The 20822-nt window shown below is 36.0% G+C and overlaps 1 protein-coding gene across 1 annotated transcript in view; it reads left to right on the plus strand.

Moving 5' to 3' along the window:
* KYNU (kynureninase) overlaps positions 1-19210 on the plus strand; it is a 164308-nt gene extending 145098 nt beyond the window's left edge. The window contains exons 11-14 of the mRNA XM_005573072.4: positions 6257-6309; positions 9531-9616; positions 17314-17544; positions 18946-19210. Of these exons, the coding sequence (XP_005573129.1) occupies positions 6257-6309; positions 9531-9616; positions 17314-17544; positions 18946-19071 (496 nt within the window). The 3' untranslated portion in view covers positions 19072-19210. The remainder of the gene's footprint in view (positions 1-6256; positions 6310-9530; positions 9617-17313; positions 17545-18945) is intronic.
* The last annotated feature ends 1612 nt before the right edge of the window (positions 19211-20822 follow it).

Consider the following 20822-nt stretch of genomic DNA (forward strand, 5'->3'; position numbering starts at 1 on the left):
TAATTGATGTATTTGTCCACTTGATCTGTCATGGACTTAGAGAGGTTAATAAAACTTCTGCCACAGGATATTTCTCTCTCCTTATAGTCTCTGTAATGTTTGCTTTATGAGTGTTGGTGTGGCATTATGTTATGAACAACAATTCATAAATGTTTTATCTTTATTGTGAATTTTTCAAATTATTGACAAAACTATCAAGTGATAACAAATTAGGTAGAAGGAAGAAAGCTGCTAAATCTATAATTGTTCACGGAAGAGAACTAGTAGAATAAAGGAAAAGAAAAATTTAAATTAAAACCTTAAATATCAAAGTACTAAATAAAAAATAATGGGTAAAAAAGCAAATCATCTCATGTTGAAAGACTTTTTAAAAAAGCTTTAGAAATAGAAAATATGACATTAAATGACATTGAATTAAGACCAGACATATTTGTCAGAGTAATAAATATCAATAGATTTAATTCACATATTGAAAGATAAAGTCATCAGACTGTACTACAAAGCAGAGGCTCAATTAAAATAAATAACTCAGAAAAAAATAGAATAAAAGGATGAGCAAAAGTATAGAAATTGGAAAATAAAGTAAGATGAAATCTTTATATATGACAAGGTGGAATTCAGACCAAAAAAAATGATAAGAAGGATACTTTTGTCAATAATTTTAACTTTCTTGATATTCACTTTGTATTCTTAGATTTGATTATACTTGTTTTACCTGATCTATCATGTTTAAATTATGGATAGTAAGTAAAACTTCGTTAACTCCCCTATTTGTTTAGTTATTTATTTTTACACTTTCACATGTCATTTCCTATTTAGTATTACCTTAATCTCCACATTTGTTTAGTCTCATTCCTATAATTAAATACATTCAATAGTCATAATATGTCATTTTGTTATAGTTTCACCAGTCATCTCTTGGCTGACTTAAGTTCTTTTTCAGGTAATGAAGAATTAATGGGAAAAATATCAATATATTTATATATGATATTGATCAATATCATATATCTATCATCTATATATCTATATGATATCATAGATATATCATATATGATATCATAGATATATCATATATATGATATCATAGATATATCATATATATGATATCATAGATATCATATAGATATATAGATGATAGATATATGATATTGATCAATATCAGTAAAACTTATACAATTTGACTTAGTCAAACATAGCATTCATGTATCATGTTTTTTTTTTTTCCTGTGAGTATTATACAGGTATTTCTATATTAGTCTCTGTCATTGAATGGTTGCATTTGATACATTTGAAGCCAATCTGACATTTCTTTCTTTATTCTCACTTAACCCTTTTTTGAGTGGAACTTCAGTTTTTTCTCTATCCTTAAAATCCAAAAATTTTAATAGGCAGTAACCAAAATTGACCATTCTGAGTTAATTCCTCCCAGCTAACTCAGAGGATGTTGCATTTTTTCAATGTAGATTCAAATCATTTTTATATCCTCAAAGTTATCTTGAATCATAACTAAGAAATTTCTTCTCATGCTTTCCTTCTTTGGAAACTCATTCTGATTATGATGGAACTTATTTATCTGTTCACTAAATTTGTCATTTTATCTCTAAACTATTTAAAATATATCTCTTTGTTTATTTTTTCTCACAACTATCTGTTGTCCCTTGCTAGTTTTTCCACAGTATCCTGCCTTTCTTGCAGTTTTTCAAATCTTTTTTTCTTTCTTTTATGTGTTTTATTTTTGTTTTCTAATTCTTTCCTGATTTCTGCATGCTCATTTTCATCCCTCCTATTGTTAAGATATGTTAATCCTATTCCTACATTTTTACTTGGCTTTTTCCAAGCACATGGAATATTATTTCATTATGCTTCTGTTGTTCTCTTTATGTATTCATTTTCATTACATTTCTCGTCCACTTTTAGGCAGTCTTTTCCTACTGCATATTTTTCATTTTTTGTAGATTTCTCCCATTTTTCGTGGAAAATCTTTGTGTTACTGCTAATACCCAGTTCTTTTTTCATTGTTCATCACTGAATATGTTGAATTTTCCTGGATTAGCGATTTGGGGAAGGTACCTAAGAAGGAGGCTAGGAGAGAAAGGGTACAGTAGCCCTTCAGATTTTTCATTTGCTCACTACTTCCATCTCTTAGGGGTCCTGTTGATTCTTTCTATGGATGTGCCTCCTTTTTCTGCAGGATACATAATATAACTGCTGCTCTAAAAATGGCCCTGCTCTCTCGTATTCTATACCCTTAATTGTATCAAGGGTGTAGCTTTTGAAATTCAAATTGGGCACCTTGTCTTTATTTTAGATAATTTTTTTTTAAACTGGAACTTCAGTAGATATTCCATCACTTGAGCTTTTACCACTCTTTTCTGATTTTTTTCAGTTCCTCCTATGCAGATTCCACCCAATGTCATCATTATAGGCAGAAGAACCATTGGGGACAAAAAGAGAGGATCATTAGGTTCTCATAATGAATTACTTGAAATGAGAGAATAAATATTAGAAGTAAGGTTTCAAAGGTATGCCTCGGCTGGTACACTATGAATTTTAATAAGTTAATGAGAACTGTATATTTTTAAGTGCTAGATTTTTAAAAATTAATCATTTTGCATAATTAATCAGACTCTGCTAATTAATTCTATAAAACTATATGCAAAATACATAAAATATTTTTGAAATTAAAATAAATTTGGACTAATAAAGAGGAGTTAAAATGATAATTAGAACCTTTCATTGATGCAACAACAATATGTGCTCTTTAAGAAAAATCTGGAAAATATAGATAGGAATAAGGCATAAGTTAAAATATTTAACATTTTGGCCATAGTTAAATATACATACATACATGTTATTGTTTTAAAACTAGAAGCACACTCAAAATATTGTGATCTCCATTTTAATCTTTTTGTGTATATATATATATTCTTTTAAATAGGATTTTTATAATGGCTGCAGAGTATCCCTTCACATGCAATGGTGTAATTTGTTTCTATCAGTTCTCTATTACAAGATATTCAGGTAGTTTTGACACTGAAAATTGTATTGTGTTAATTGTCCTAATGAAGCAGGATATTTCCCTGACCCGTTCTCGGAACTCGTGACAGGGATGCCTCGTTTACTCAGCCGGCTCGCTGCTCTCAACTCCTCGCGGGAGAGAGTGCACGAGCGAACGAGTACGGGAGCCGGAATGAATGAGTGCTGGAATCGGCTGGTCACTTCGGTGCTGGTAGGATCCAGCTCCACGCACTCGGACCTGCAGCGTTCCACCCTTCGTGGGAGGGAGCGCACAGGTGAGCCGGTGTAGGAACTGGTCCCACGCTTTAGAACCGGCAGGAGTGAACTCCATGCAGGCCCCACAACAGAGTCCAAGCGGGGGTGCCTGCGACTCTCAAAGCCCCAGAGGCCATGTTACTGTGCTCTTTTAGCTCTGCTGTCCGCAGGCGGCGTAAGTGTTAATAGCCCAGTGGGGCCTCTGCCTTTTCACACGAGGCAGCTGCCTTCCACCAGCTAGAGCAAAGGGCCAGTGTGACGCCAGATTCTTCTCGAAGTTACGCTGTCAAGCTGTCCCCCTGAAGTCAAGCCACTTCTATGCCTAGCTGTATCCTGTCTACTGGCGGAGTCTTGGGTTTATACAGGCACAGGATGGGGCGGGGTGGGGCCGTGGGTGGTTTAGGAAAAGGGAACATTTCAGCAGGAAAATAGGGATAGAAGTTCTCCCTTTGGGCTATGGTTTCAGGTTTTTCAGCTTCAGGGTGGGAATTCCTGGGGACCCACTCTTTTCTGCCTAGATTTTCTCTGCCCACTGTTCCTTATCACTAATACACAAATCTTGGTGTACTTCAAATAGTGTAATCCAAATAGTGTAATCCAATTTAGATAAATTGGAAGTAGTAAAATTTCTGGGACAGAAAACAATGCATATTTCCCATATATCTTCTTAAATTGTCCTCTAGAAAGATTTTATTACTTATTTATTATCATTATTCAACAATTGGCTGATTTCCTTTTCTTTGAATCTTTAATGAAAATAAGCATAATTTTAAATCATTTTGCAGATTTGATATATAAAATATGGTCTCATCTTTATAGTGTGAAACATTAGTGAGATTGAGGTGTTTTTGTTTGTTTTGTTTCCTTTTCCTGAATTCATGGGGCACAGACATTTCTCCTTTATAAACTGCCTGTCCGTGCTCTGTGGCTGGGTTGCTCTTGGTGCATTGTCCTTTTTCTGTGTAAAAACTCTTAGTGAAAACTCTTTCATATGGGACAGATACCACTCGTCTTCCCCATCTGGTTTGCCTTGCAATTTTGTCTATCTTTTTAATACAGAATTTTAAATGTTTATAAATCTGTTGGTATGTTCCTTTGAATTTTCTTCTGTTTTATACTTAGAAATTTCTGTTTTGAAAATCATGAGTATGTAAATATAATTTTTTCATTTTTGCATTTTGGAGATGTCATAATTAAGAGGTGATAATTGTGACATGATCTGAGGACTGTTTCTGTATTTACTATCATATCTCATTTGTCTCACTGATGTTTCTTTTACTAGAATTAGTCTCATGTACTGCACTTTATAATATGCTATATTATATAAAACATATAAGATACTATTACAAGATAATATAGCATATTCCTCGCTATATTTTCTATTTCAAAATTTACTGTGTTCACCCATATATTCTACATAAATTTTAAAACATTTTGTCATGTCCCAAAAAATAGTGCCTTGGAATTTTTATTTTGACATTACTAAAACTAAAATATTATTTAGGGATAATTGATTAGAAGCAACATGATATTTCTCTTTCTAATTTTTTAATATTTTTCTTTAAATTGCTTTGTAGTCTTTTTCATCTAATATATACACACACATATTTGATTTTTCCTATATATTTTGTATTTTATGTCTGGCTTATTTTACATTCTTTTTTTTTTTTTTGACACGGAGTCTCACTCTGTCATCCAGGCCAGAGTGCAGTGGCACCTTCTCGGCTCACTGCAACCAATTCTCCTGCCTCAGCCTCCTGTTTAGCTGGGACTACAGGTGTGCACCACCATGCCTGTCTAACTTTTGTATTTTTAGTAGAGATGGGGTTTCACCACGTTGGTCAGGCTCGTCTCGAACTCCTGACCTCGTGATCCACCCACCTTGGCCTCCCAAAGTGCTGGGACTACAGGTGTGAGGCTGGGCGCGGTGGCTCATGCCTGTAATCCCAGCACTTTGGGAGGCCCAGGCGGGCCAATCACTTGAGGTCGGGAGTTCAAGCCCAGTCTGACCAACATGGTGAAACCCCATCTCTACTAAAAATACAAAAAAGTTAGCTGGGCGTGGTGGCACGTGCCTGCAATTCCAGCTACTTGAGAGGCTGAGGCAGAATAATTACTTGAACCTGGAAGGCGGAGGTTGTGGTGAGCCAAGATCACGCCATTGCACTCCAGCCTGGGCAACAAGAGTGAAACTCTGTCTAAAAAACAAAAACAAAACAAAACAAAACAAAAACAATATGAAAGCAACCTATTTCTTTTAAAAGTATTTTTAAAACTTTCAACAATTATATGGGTTTTTTGGGTACATTTCTCTTTAGAGATTCTATTGTGAAAATATTGTATTGATTGTTTGGCCTTTTTGAGCTTTTAGCTTCATTTTAAAATAAAAAACTGCTTAATATTTTTGTTCATTTTATTTTAAATAAAAAATGTCATTAACTATAACTCTCAAGTTGATATTTCACACAAAAATAAAATAATAATAGAGATGGATAGATTTTTATCCTCATTCTTTACATTATAAATATTAATTACCATATGATAGTATATAGCATTTTATCTACTGAAGTATTTGATTACTTATATTACAAATGGCTTTATAATGTAGGCCCCAGATTTCTAAATTAGTAGTGTCTATTTTTATAGATCAAAATATCATGTCCAGTCACAGTGGCTCATACCTGTAATCTCAGCACTTTGGGAGGCCAAGGCTGATGAATCACTGGAGCCCAGGAATTCAAGACCAGCCTGGCCAACATGGTGAAACCCTATCTCTACTAAAAAGGCAAAAACTAGCTGGGAATGGTGGTGCATGCCTGTAGTCTCAGCTACTTGAGAGGCTAAGGCGCAAGAGTCACTTGAACCCAAGAGGCAGAGGTTGCAGTGAGCTGAGATCATGCCACTGCACTCCAGCCTAGGCAACAGAGCAAGACTTCATGCAAAAAAACCCCCCAAAAAACTAATGTTTTTATTTATATTTTAGATTAGTGGGATGGTTTGGCCATGAACTCAGCACCAGATTTAAGATGGATAACAGTAAGTATATTAATTTTACCTAATAAGTCATTGTATTTTAACTTTATTTCAATGTTCATTTGTCTTTGTGTTATGTGTGATGTATATGCCCCATGGAGAGTGTGCTTCAAAAAATGTCACTGAGAATTCTCAAATAAGAAATGACATTTCCGGAGTGTAAGACTAAGAGTTTATAGGTTTTAGCATGATTTTGAGTCTATCCCTTAGTAGGGAGGTAAAAGAAAATGAAGTCCAAGGTAAGGGTCATGTGGCTTGGCCAATATAGAGTGCCTGAAACATGGGGCATGGAGGATAGGAGGAAATTTGGGGCTTGGAGTCAGATCCAGAAAGACTTGGGTGTTAATCACACTTTGCTGCTTAATAGTTTTTTGACCCTGTACAAGTTACATCATCTTGTGTCATTGTTGTTTCTTTCCACTTATCTAATGTAAATAATAAAACCTATTTAAAGATTTGGTTTTAGGGTTAGTCAAGTTCAAAACAATAAGCCAAGTAGGACATAGCAGTACTGTAATCAATACTCATTTTCCCTCCTCTTTTTTCCTAAATATTTTCCTTTTGTGGCTTTTGCCATGTACCAAAGAGTATAGCAATTCCTGAGAGCAGTTAACCCTAGCAGATAGAAGTGAAACTCTACCATGCAGAGCTTCTTTTTCCTGCGTGCCTATTTCTCAATCACATGGGACGTGGAAAGATCATAAGTGCTTTGAGAGTTCAACATAAACTTGATCCTTCAGATTGCTTTAAACCCTGAGATACCGTTTTAAATTTGTTTCCATTTTTTATTGATTTTATTTTTTTTGTTTTTGGAACAGGGTCTTGCTCTGTCAACTAGGTGGGAGTACAATGTTGCAGTCAAGCTCAGTTCAGCCTTGATATCCCTGGCTCAAGCAATCTTCTCACCTTAGCCTCCTAAGTAGCTGGGACTAGAGGTGTGCACCACTGTGACCGGATGGTGATGATGATGATGATGATGATGATGATGATGATGATGATGATGATTTAGTGGAGATGAGGTCTTGCTATGTTGCCTAGGCTGGCCTGAGATAATATTTTGTATATATAGGTGCTCTTTGACTTACAGTGGGGTTATTTCCTGATAAGCCCATCATAAGCTGAAAATATCTTAAGTAAAAAATGCATGTAATACACCTAATCTAGAGAACATCATGGCTTAGCCTAGCCTACCTTAAAACACATTCAAAACACTTACATAGCCTAGAGTTGGGCAAAACCATCTAACACAAATCCTATTTTATAATAAAGCATTCAGTATATTATATGATTTATTGAATACTTTACTAAAAGTGAAAAACAGAATGGGTGTATGGGTACTCGAAGTATGGCTTCTACTGAAGGTGTACCACTTTTGTATCACTGTAGAATTGAGCAATTTTAAGTCAAACCATCGTTAAGTCAGGGACCATTGGTATTCAAATTTGTAGCAACCAAATTGCAAGATGGGATATTCCAATCAAGTCAGGTTACCTGTATTTTACCTTGGCTGCTAAAATAATGAGATCTGTTATTATACCAGTTATTTAAATTCTTTGAGATGGGTTTTCTTATTTGGAAATAAAAGAATTGAATTTGATCAGGGGTAGCAAACTTTTTCTGTGAAGGACCAGATAGGACATATTTTAAGCTTTCTGGGCTATACAGTCTCTGTGGCGAATACTCAGTTCTGTCATTGTGGTGGTAAAGCAGCCGTAGGTGATACACAAATGAAAGATTTTGGCTATGTTTTCCTAAAACTGTATTCTAAAAAAGCAGGGCCTGGCACAAAGACTCACGCCTGTAATCCCAGCACTTTGGGAGGCAAGGCAGATGGATCGATTGACCACAGGAGTTTGAGACCAGCTTGGGTGACATAGTGAGACCTCGTCTCCATAAAAACTACAGAAATTAGCCAGGAGTGGTGGCATGCATCTGTAGTCCCAGCTACTTGGGAGCCTGAGGTGGGAAGATCACCTGAGCCCAGGGAGGTCAAGGCTGCAGTGAGCCATGATTGAGCCGCTGTACTCCAGCCTGGGTGACAGAGTGATACTCTGTCTCAAAAACAAAAACAATACTAGTGGGTCAAATTTGGCTCACAGGCCATATGGCCATATATATTAGTCTTTTCACACTGCTATAAAGATACCACCTGAGACTGGGTAATTTGAAAAGGAAAGAATTTTAATTGACTCACAGTTTCACCTGGCTGGGGAAGCCTCAGGAAACTTACAATCACGTCAGAAGGCGAAGGTAAAGCAAGGCTCATCGGAGGTGGTGGCAGGTGAGAGAGAGAGAGAGGGCATTAAAAACTGCTGTTTTTAAAACCATCAGATCTTGTGAGAACTCCTTCACTATCACGAGAACAGCATGGGGGAAACTGCCCCCATGATCCAGTCATCTCTCATCAGGTCCCTCCCTCCACATATGGGGATTACAGTTCAAGATGAGATTTGGGTGGGGACACAGAGCCAAACCATATCACCATAGTTTGCTTACTCCTGGATTTAATGACTATATAAAAAGTCATCATTTTTTAACATTCTTTTAGTCAGTCATAGTGTTATCTCTGACTAGCTATCTTAACCCTATTGAATTTAACTTGCTGCAGTTCAGTCTGCTTAATTTTAATTAGTAGAGCATCTGTTATTAATTTACCTTTTTTATATATTATACTTAGGCAGATCTTTTTTTTAAAGCCCCCTCTGTTGTATGTGTGTGTGCATGTGTGTCTCTGTGTGTGTTTTGTAAGATAAACCACTTGACCTAACAATCCTAGAGCTAAAAGTCACCTTCATAGGTCATTTCATTCATATTTCTGCCTTTGGGCGACAGTACAATTACATGCCACTAAAAGCTGATACTCTCTCTCATTGACATGGTTTCATAATAGAATAGCAACAGTTGAGCAGAACAAGGAATCCTGGCTTGGGAATAGGAAGGCAGAGAATGGGGTCCAGAAAAACTTCCAGAAGAGGTCATTTTTACCTTGGGTCTAAGATTTCTGGTGTTCTGCTAAGAAGGTGGGGACAAGGGAGGCGGGAACTGCTGGTAAAGGGGAAATAACGTCGATATTTCAGTTCCATGGAGTTGATCTTAAATATCTCAGGAATTCTACCCAGGAGTAAAAGTTTACATTTTGCTCTTTTACTCTCCAGTACTTTAGTATCTTTATGGACACTTTTCAAGTTACCTTCTATGATAATGACATGATATTAATTTCTCAGAACTGCAGTTAATCCCTGGGGTCTGTGGATTCCGAATTTCAAATCCTCCCATTTTGTTGGTCTGTTCCTTACATGCTAGTTTAGAGGTAAGTGATGTATGTTTCAACCTTCCCACATCTTTGCCTTTTTTCTTGATCTGATTGTGACAATTTGTAGTACTTTCTCTGCTACACAGCAAGATGATACATGTACACTGTGCATGAACAAGGGACAGAAGGCATCATTCCCCTTTAGGACAGTGATGATGTGGCAAATACTCAGTTCCATCATTGCAGTGGTAAAGCAGCCGTAGGTGATACATAAATGAAAGATTGTGGCTATGTTTTCATAAAACTGTGTTTTAAAAAAGCAGGGCCTGGCACGAAGACTCACGCCTGTAATCCCAGCACTTTGGGAGGCAAGGCAGATGGATCAATTGACCACAGGAGTTTGAGACCAGCCTGGGTAACATAGTGAGATCTCGTCTCTATAAAAGCTACAGAAATTAGCCGGGAGTGGTGACAGTCTCCCTTCATTCATGTCACCAGCCCCCAGCACAATGCTTGGCACATTGTTGGCACATAGTAAATATTAAATAGAATTCTTTTGGGGAGATACATTTTTTACTCCACTTAGTATCTTTTTAAACATGAAAAACTTTCTTAACTTTCTCTTGGTCTCTCTGTATACTAAATAAGCATGCAATATTTAGTTCTTCATAAATTCACTTGTTCAACATAAATTTATTGAGAGTGTGCCTGATGTGATTACTGGGGATTATACTTTTCTAGTTCATTATAGGTTAATGAACTGACCAAGTACCATGTGACAAAGCTAGGAAAGACTTACTTGAAGGAAAAAAAAAAAGAATAATCAGAGTAAACCGAAGATTAAAAAAGGTTGTCTCATGAAGTATGGTGGTTTAATGATTTTTTTTTTAATTGGGACTTCTACGCCATTATATCCATTTATAGTCTCAACTATCACTGACTCAATATTTTCCTTTAAATTAATTTATATTTTTATTTAGGTAAATTTAGTCTCATCCTGAAATGATAAATATACATAACAAGAAAATGAAATTGTGATTCCTTAGATACTATTATTTAGTAGTAGACTAAATGCAGTCAAGAAAAAATATATGGGTTATATAGTATAGAATTCATAATAACGTAAATATATAAAGTAAATATATATTTTGTATACATATATCTAAAATATATTTTAGTTAAATGCGCATACATATTTCTAACAGTGGTTTTACATAGAACTATTCAAACAAGGATTTGAAATTTTTTCCTGTCTCCTTCAAAAATCATGTAGTTTTTGATTTTTTAGCAAAAACTTATAGAGGATTTCAGCATCAAATGAGTTGGACAGGATAAAGATTCAAAATTCCTTCTAATCTAAAATTGCATAATTCTGTGAATACTTATAGCAGTTTCTCATTCTGGCCACTGGATGGCAGCATCAAGTTCCTCTGTTTTTATTAAATTTCACCACTGGATAGTGATCATCACCTCATTTCATTCCATCTCAATTTAAAGCGCACCTCCTCAGTTTAACCACTAGATGGAGCTTGTGTTGTTTTCACTTCATGGCAGAATTTTTCTTTAACTTGGAAAACAGACATAATAACGAGATTTTTCAGCTGGTGATACATATTTTGGAAAGTTTTTTTGAGTAAAAATCTGCTTAGTAAATCAGATAATGATATTTGAGTTGTTTTTATAATATCCATTTAGACAAATATTTTATTTAAACATTTTAAAACAAAACAAAGTTTCTGCATTCCTTGCAAGTTTATATCAGGGAGAAGATGTGTGACAGTATCAGAAGCACAAGGACATACCTTAGGAAGAGCTTGTACCTAAAGTAATTTCCTCTGATGGACCATATCTTTGCAAATAACTTCTCAGACACACCTGGAAATTTCCTTTTGGATGCCCTCACTTTGGCACACCTTCTGTAGTGGACTGTTTTTTCTAGTAGTATTCACCCTTCTGCTGTGGGAAAGGAAGCACATTCCTATTTTTCCTGCCACTGTTTTCCCACTACACTGTATTAGAGTCATCTAGATAAAGTTTTTATTTTCAGTTATAATCTGACAACTGATTTATTTTTTCTTTCTAATATCTAAACTTAAACCTCAGTCTCCTGAGTAGCTGGGACTACAGGTGTGCACCACTACACCGGGCTAATTTTTGAAGTTTTGTACAGACAAAGTCTCCCTATGTTTACCCCGTCAATATCTAAACTTAAAATCCTAAAGCCACAAGAAGAATGATATGCACTTCTCTGGATCTTCTAATCACTTACATATTTCCGTTGAGCCTCTTTCTGCTCATTTCACTGCCGAGACTATGTTCTAACCCAAATTATCTTGAGTTAATCAAGTCTTATGTTGGTAAAAGTGTTTTTCAAAATTATTTCTTACTGTAAATTGCAAAATTTTTGAATTACAAACTAATGCATTGAATTGTTTCCCTTTCTGTATCTAACTGTTAAAATGCCCTATTTTTCTAGACATTTATGGGCTTCTCATGTGAGTAAGCATCAGTGAATTAACTATGTTTCTATTAATACTTACCTTTCTTTAAGTTTTATTATTTATATGTAGAGATGAGGTCTAGCTCTGTCGTTCAGACTGGAGTGCAGTGGTATGGTCATAGCTTACCATGGCCTCAAACTCCTGGAGTTCAAATGATCCTCCTGCCCCTCTGCCTCCCGAGTACTGGGACTACAGGTCTGCGCCACTACACTTGGCTGATTATTATTTATTTATTTTATTTCTTTATTTTTGAGACAAGGTCCCCCTCTGTCACCCCTAGAGTGCAGTGATGGGATCTCAGCTCACTGCAACCTCCGCCTCCTGGACTCAGTTGATCTTCCAACCTCAGCCTCCACAGCAGCTGGGAGTACAATGAGTGCACCACCATGCCCGGCTAATTTTTGTATTTTTTGTAGAGACAGGATTTTGCCATGTTGCCTAGGCTGATCTCGAGCTACCGGCCTCAAGTGATCCTCCACCTCCGCCTCCTGAGTAGCTAGGACTACAGGGCATGCCACTGTACTCAGCTTGTTTTTAAATTTTTTTAGAAATGAAGTCTGGCAATGTTGTTCATGTTAATCTGGAATCTCCTATGTCCATGTTAATCTGGAACTCCCGGCCTCAAGCGATTCTCCTGCCTCAGTCTCCTGTTTGAAATGTTTGTTTTTCGGTGCCATAAAGAAATAGCACTTGAACGTAAATTTATTTAGTAAGGCCATTTTTACTTCCTGCAGAAAGGGTACACTCGCCAGCAGTTTTGCCACAATAGTACACCAAACAAAGGAGACAGGGTCCTTTATAACCTCACGTGTCCACCCTACTGCTATGTCTGGTTGCCACTGGCTGGAACAGGACCTTACATTCTGTATTTGTCCTGATTGGCTAGTAACTTAGAACTTTTTAAAAGAGGTAAAGGTAGAGGGGAACAAATGAAGGAGGAAGTAACTTGTGGAATGCTAAGAAAGGTACAAACACTTTTAAATAAGGAAGAGGAACAGGCTGTGACCGAATGCTTGCTTGGACTGGTATGAGCATGCCAGGGCAAATATTTAGGCTAAATTGTGGGAGCTAAGAACTAAAGTATATTGATTTATTTATTACGGCTAGCAGTTATTTAAGAATGTTAGCACAGGTCTTTGAATAAATTTTGCTTCTAAGAGAAGTTACTCTTTATTCCTAATTAGATGGGAAGGAAAGTCTTCGAAGAGGAACCTCTACTTTACTTTTTACACTACTAAGCAGTTGGGATGACAGACATGAACCACTGCACTCAGCCACCTTATCTTTTTAAACCAGTTTATTCCATAGGTGGTTGAAGTTTCAATAAATGAAACATGTAAATGCATGAATCAAACTGCTTCTTTGTTGTCTCTACTTTACTTTTAAGAAATATTCAACACAGTCAAATACGAACTGGAGGAGAGATTCTATACCTAAGAATCAATTATATATAAATAAGACCTTAGATTTTTAATGCAATGACTTTTAAAAAAGATATTAATATGGCTTTTTAAAAAAAATACATGTGTATATGGTTGATTGATATTAAAAACAGCACGTTATAATCAGTTTCAAACTGTCCTTTTGTTTATATTTTTGGATCCGAATCATTTATACAATAATTCTTAAAATATTGTGGATCAAGGGATGAAACCTGAGGCCAGGAAGCTGGAGGCAAGTACTCTCTCCCTGAATGGACGCAAAGTGTGACCTCACGCAGACAACAACTCCCTTTGGATGTATTTGCCTTATTGTTTAAAGTAAGATGTTTGGACAAGATTATTTAGGGAGGCCGTGCGCAGTGGCTCAAGCCTGTAATCCCAGCACTTTGGGAAGCCAAGATGGGTGGATCACGAGGTCAGGAGATTGAGACCATCCTGGCTAACACGGTGAAACCCCGTCTCTACTAAAAAATACAAAAAACTAGCCGGGTGAGGTGGCGGGCGCCTGTAGTCCCAGCTACTGGGGAGGCTGAGGCAGGAGAATGGCATGAACCTGGGAGGCGGAGCTTGCAGTGAGCTGAGATCCGGCCACTGCACTCCAGCCTGGGCAACAGAGCGAGACTCCGTCTCAAAAAAAAAAGATTATTTAGGAAATCTCCTGAATTTTCAAAATACTTAAATTTAAACAATACATATATTATATTTGAAGGTTCATATTTATATGTAGCAATAGGTAGACAATATTTAGGCCCTTTCAGTATTCTGAATTCATAATGAAATAAATAGCTTCAAAATATGAAATTAGAGCATTCAGTTAAAATACATGGCGAGTCAGAAGACTCAACAAAGAAATGTACTATATGTTTCCTTTCAAAGTTCCTAGGGAGCCAGTTTTAAGAATCTAAGAGAAAAATATGACAATTCAAAACATCACACCAAACTTATTTTTCCTGTTTATACTTACCTAGCTTTTCTAGCTTCATGTTCATTTTGTCAGTAAGAAAAAAAAAACAAGTAGTTGAAACTCTGCCAAGTATTATCTTTTAAGCTGAATATTTTTCCAACCACACTTTTCATTTTTTTAATTAAAAAAATTATTCTTTCTCAATTTTGAAAGCATAAAATTTATGAGAAGCAAAAAAGAAAATAGAATATTTATGCTACTTCCCTATTATTCTCTCTCAATATTTTTATGTGAGGCTCAGAATAGACTTTTACCCTGTGTGAGATGAATTTAAAAGTGCCTCGGAATGCAAGTGCCCTTATTGTGGTTGTGATGGCGAAAGTAAGTTTTATATTTAAAAGTTATTTTATTATTAAAAAGTGACAACATTCCACTGTATATTAAGATGGAAGCTATTTGTCATATCAAAAAATTTGGTTTCTAGTTATCAAGAGAAGGCTGCAAGAGCAACATTCCCTAAGCCCCTTTAAAAACTAAATTCAAGTAATATTTCTCAAAGTTTTACTAACCTATGCATACAAATGAACTATCATTAAATGTGATACTTCACATATTGATTGCCCCCATGTACATATTAGGGTACCCATAGCATAACCACAAAATTTCCTAGATTTATTTATTATTTAGAATTTCTTAGAATATTATTAAGCTCCAGACAGAATCTTGGAAAGATTCCTCACATAGTTTTTTATTCCAAACTTCACAGCCAAACCAGCTGTGGCCTAGGCCTTGCCTGTCCCTGCTCCTCTGGGAGAATTTTGATTCTTGGCCTTTGACCCAAAATTTGGCAGTGTTCCCTTGAGTCCTCATTATGCCAAGTCTACCTACATTTTGCTTTGCCCAAGAAAATGAAGAGATGCCTCCTACCAAATTCTGTGTAACCTGGGTCAGCTGAGTCTTGGAGCACTATTATTTGTACTCCAGAACTCGGGGGCTTATGAAACCAAGATATCAGCCTCTGCTTGAGCTGTCTCTGCAGGCGTCAGACACTGTCTGGGAGGTGTGGTGGAGGAGAGAGACAGGCCCCATTCTGTCCTGTTTTTCCTCTCTTGCTTAGATATCATTTACCTTCAGTACAGTTCCCATCCTCGCCTTCAGCCAATCCATAGCCGCCATACAGTATAGTTCCAGGAAATCTATGGCTGAATGGTTTGAGTTTTATTCGAGTGCCTGCCTACACATGCCACGTGTACATACAGGAATAAGTGTTTCACAGACTTGATAAAGTCTCAATATCACCAAATGACCCTATCTTTGCTCTTGATATCTTTGCTCATGACACAAAAAAGGAACATTAAGTGGCAGGCCAGTGCATCACGCTCTGTTTGCAGTTCATTCAGTTCTTATACGTAGGATATATTTTTACACTCTACTTGACCTTAAGAGATAAGCCAGAAAAGCACATCTGTTCTGACCCCTAATATTCCAACACCAGTTATTGTGTGCCCTTGTCACTCATCTTAATATAAGACATCTCAGGCAGCAAATGGCAGTATTTTCACACCAGTGCTAGAGTTTAGAGGGGGGAAAATGAGAGAAAGCAAGCCCAAATGCTTCAGTAAAAATAAATGCATTATCTAATATTATTTGCTTTCCTCTCTGAGAAAACTTAGCATTATTATTTAACTGCTTGTTTTCTTATTGTTAAACTGGAAGAAATGTAGGAGTCAGTAAAGCAGTTATAAATGTTACCAGTAACACTGATTTCCACATTTGCACATGTTTAGATCATATTGCACTTTTTTGGGGATAAACAAACTTTACATAAAAGTTGGAAAAGTCTTGATTATGATTTCAAAAAGTGGTTTTGGGGAAAAGCTTACATTGTATGATATTTAAATCCATTTTTAAGGTATGTTTTACTTGATTATACTAAGTTAATTTAAAATAATTTGAAGGTATGTTCCCAGACCAAACTGAGGGTTGGGCTATTATTTCTTGTGGCCCAATAACAAGATGCAGATGAACAGGGGAGAGAGTTTTTATTTCTGTAACTGGTTACAGGGAGAAGGCCTGGAAATTATGACCTGACCAACTCAAAATTACAAAGTTTTCCAGAGCTTATATGCCTTCTAAGCTATGTGTCTATGTGTAAGTGTGCATTCATCTGAAGACATAAGTGATGAACTTCTTTTAATCTATAACTAAGGTCTGAGCCCTGAAGACCTTCCTCCGCAGCCTCAGTAAATTTACTTAATCTAAATGGGTCCAGGTGCTGGAGTGATTGCCTTTATCTTGTCTCCTGCTACCTCACTGAGGTTTGAGGAGTTCCTTTAGACCTTCAATACACTTGTTTGCGGAGGCCTGGGGAGTTTCTTCACACCCACAGTAAAAGCTTGTTTAATCCTAAATGAATCCTATTAAGAATTCCTTCGTTATTTTGTCATGCTTTCAGGCCCAGGGAAGGCCTAGGCAAAACCCTCGGTGGGCTTTTGTTACATCCCAGCCTTGTATAAGGGCATGGGCGTTTTTCGTTTTTAATACTTAACTTAACCATTCGGTCAGTACTGACACAGTTGTAATGGAGGCCTGCGTTAGTGAGACCTGGCCTGCCACAGGTACAAGTATTAACTTACGTTTTCTTCCTTTGCAAGTTTTATTTAAGTGACATTTGTACAATTTTTCTGTCATGGAAATTTTACCTCCAGTGTTTAATAGCAAAGCATTTAAAGGAGGGCATGATTTTACAAAAAAAAAAAAAAAAGATTATGTAAAAGGAGATTAAAAGGAGATATTTATTGGAAAGGTCAAACATGGGCATTTCCTTTTTATGCATGATTTACTCTTAATTTTTGCTTCTTTGTAAATCAGTAAGACACTTTAATCTGATTGTTTCTCATTCCACAGATCTTTAAGCAAGCGACAATGAAGGCATTGCGGAAAAAATCTATTTTGCTAACTGGCTATCTGGAATACCTGATCAAGCATAACTATGGCAAAGATAAAGCAGCAACCGAGAAACCAATTGTGAACATAATTACTCCATCTCATATAGAGGAGCGGGGGTGCCAGCTAACAATAACATTTTCTGTTCCAAACAAAGATGTTTTCCAAGAACTAGAAAAAAGAGGAGTGGTTGTAAGTATGTCTTGCTTTGCTAGCAGATTTTGTCTGTGGGCTGCATGTTAGCGATAAAATTTGGATTGTTTGGTTTATTCATTGTTGCATGTTATTTCACATCAGTCAGTCAATTAAGGATAAATTAAGTGCCAACTAAGCCCTCAGCACTGTGCTAACTGAAAGGCATAGAGATCTGTCATTTCTGATAAAAAAGAAGATACCACAAACTTGAGTTATAGGAATAGTTTTTTGTAACTTACTCATTCTTTTCATAACAGTTTGGGCAGAAAAAAATTATTATTTCATCATACTCAGTCAGGACATTGTTTTCTCTTGTTTGTACTATAATTCATTTATTGAAAGAATGGAATTAAAGATCATACCAATTTATTGAAGGGTAAAAAAAGAAAGTCTTATTTAGTTGCTTGATCAAATTAAGTTACTTTCAACTTTGTCACTTCAGTCAAAAAAGATATATATACACTTCCCAGGAGTGGTAACATTGCAAGGAATAATTTTTTTTTAACCCTTCAGCCTATATGACCTTCCTGAAGGTCTCTTGAAGAGAACCAATAAATGTGAACTGAGTCATTTCAGGATAAAAAAGATAACGTATCTACTTCCAATGATTATGTAATTAAGGCACTGCTTGGCTCATGCTTACCTCCAAACCTGTAGGAGAGGTTACCCCCAGATGCTGAAGGCACAAGTCAGAAGATCAAGATTCTAGATCAGACTCTGCCCTTGTCAAGCTCTGTCCTCTTAGGAAAGTTCATTAGGATCTATTGGCTTGATTTTTTCATCTGTATTTGGGGTATAAAAATAATTACCTCCAAGAGTTGTGATTGGATTGAAATGGGACAGCACGCATAAACTATATACTATATTGTCTAGCCTGTAGCAGGTGTTTTCTAAAGTTAACTGTAGCAATCTCCAGGCATGTCCAATTATCTGGTGCTACTTCAGGACCTACAATGTCTACTTCTTATTTGTGAGATCACAGATTCGAAAATAACTTGAAGGATAATTTACTAAAACTCTCCAGACCCCAATGAGGTTTTCATTCACTTAAATTCACCCGAGTTCCAGTCCTTCCATGGGGTCCCCACAGGAAAAAAAAAAAGAAAAACTGTATGTATGATCTATTAAATGCTTAAGGAAGATAGCTGCTGAATAGATTTCAGGAATTTATCTTGGCTATTCATGCACCAATCCATTCTTATTTCTTAAATTATTATCAAGAGAAAAGTTTCATAAAACATAAAAATACCATGTTTTACTTAAAGTAAAAAAAATTTGCTTATATATTAATTTTTAGGGAAATCATTATGAAGGTGCTTTACATAAGTTTATCTTGAATGTACATTTTCAATGTGTGAATAACACTAACATTATTGTGGCTTTATTTTTCCCCCACAGTGTGACAAGCGGAATCCAAATGGCATTCGAGTGGCTCCAGTTCCTCTCTATAATTCTTTCCATGATGTTTATAAATTTACCAATCTGCTCACTTCTATACTTGACTCTGCAGAAACAACAAATTAGCGGTGTTTTCTAGAACAACTTAAGCAAATTATACTGAAAGCTGCTGTGGTTATTTCAGTATTATTCAATTTTTAATTATTGAAAATATGTCACCATTGACCACATGTAACTAACAATAAATAATATACCTTACAGAAAATCCGATGTAATTTTTTAAGGTCTGTGGCACTGAGGAGTCCACAGGGCTGCCTAGGTGCTTGGTGTTTGGGGGACTGACACTGTGTTGGTTCAAGTATTATCTATACAGTCTCAATAAGCTGTCACATTTCATGGTCATTGACATGTTTTATGTTGGTTTAATTTGTGATTGAACTGACAACTTCATAATGTATGTGCAATTATTGTGTCAACTTTGGAAATATTACTTTAGTTTCAATTTACCAAGGAGTTTCTTTGAAGCATTGTAGTCTGATATATATATATATATACACACACATACATACACACATATGATTTTAAAATGTCACATCCAATTCCAATCTAGGGAAAAGGAAATACATTTCCTGGGGTAGTGGCTTTCAAATATATTTTGGGCACAATCCACATTGCTCCTGCTGATCTATAATACCAGAAACAAGTATTTATGTGAATATACGCCATATATTATTGATTCTAAGATACTTTTATCATATTTTAACATCTTTGAAAGAGGACCCATCTTTCAATTTTCAGTCAAGTTTCTTACAGTCACCGTTGGCCATCTTTCTCATTACCATCTATAAAATTAGCATGCATCTCAAATAAATAGGTACCATCTTCTATTTGATAAAATAGTCTAAATAACAAAAATAAAAGTGTTTACACTTATTTGCCTGTGCTCTAATATGTACTGTTCTATTTTATCTCATTATAAGAAATGGTGGAAACTCATTATATTGATTTCCTCACCCACTCATGAGCCTTAATTCACCCTTTTTAAGAATGTTTCTTTCTTTAATGTTATTGTAATCTCTTACTTTTTAAATGGGAACTTCCCCTAATATAAGGGCTTAGGTATTATATTACTATGTTTCCATAGTAAATAAATAACCCCAAGATCTTTTTGAGGATTAGAGGTGTAAGAAATACGTACTCCATTTTGTCCCAAATCTATGGACCTTTCTCACCCACTTTGAAAAACCTAAAGTGACACTCAGCCCTGTTGGACTTACCTAGTTTTCAATTGTTGATGCCACAATCATTATTTATAAGTTGACAAAATAGTGTAGATATGTATACATAGCCAACAAGAAAGAGTGACATAATTATTGCCCCCGATTACACAAATCTGAATGAGATAAACAAACTTAGATAAACATTTTGGATAGTAGATGTAAATAATAATATGTGGAGCTCCAACATCAACACCTACCAATACCAGTAACTACTGGTATTTATCAAGTACTTAACCATGCACCATGTATTGAACTACCTTACTCGTGTTATCTCCCTTGAGTGGTTACATACTGCTTTAGCAAATCTTCCCACTGCAACTAATCCTCATAGACGGAAGAGTTCTCAAAACCTTAAAACTCACGCGTGAGTGGATTCATATATATATATATATATAATTGTTATTATTATACTTCAAGTTCTTGGATACATATGCAGAACATACAGGTTTGTTACATAGGTATACATGTGCCATGGTGGATTGCTGCACCCATCAACCCGTCATCTACATTAGGTATTTCTCCTAATGCTAACCCTCCTCTTGCCCCCCACTCCCTGACAGGACCTGGTGTGTGATGTTCCCCTCCCTGTGTTCATAT

Source organism: Macaca fascicularis, chromosome 12 (assembly GCF_037993035.2).
Source record: "Macaca fascicularis isolate 582-1 chromosome 12, T2T-MFA8v1.1".
Taxonomy (NCBI): domain Eukaryota; kingdom Metazoa; phylum Chordata; class Mammalia; order Primates; family Cercopithecidae; genus Macaca; species Macaca fascicularis.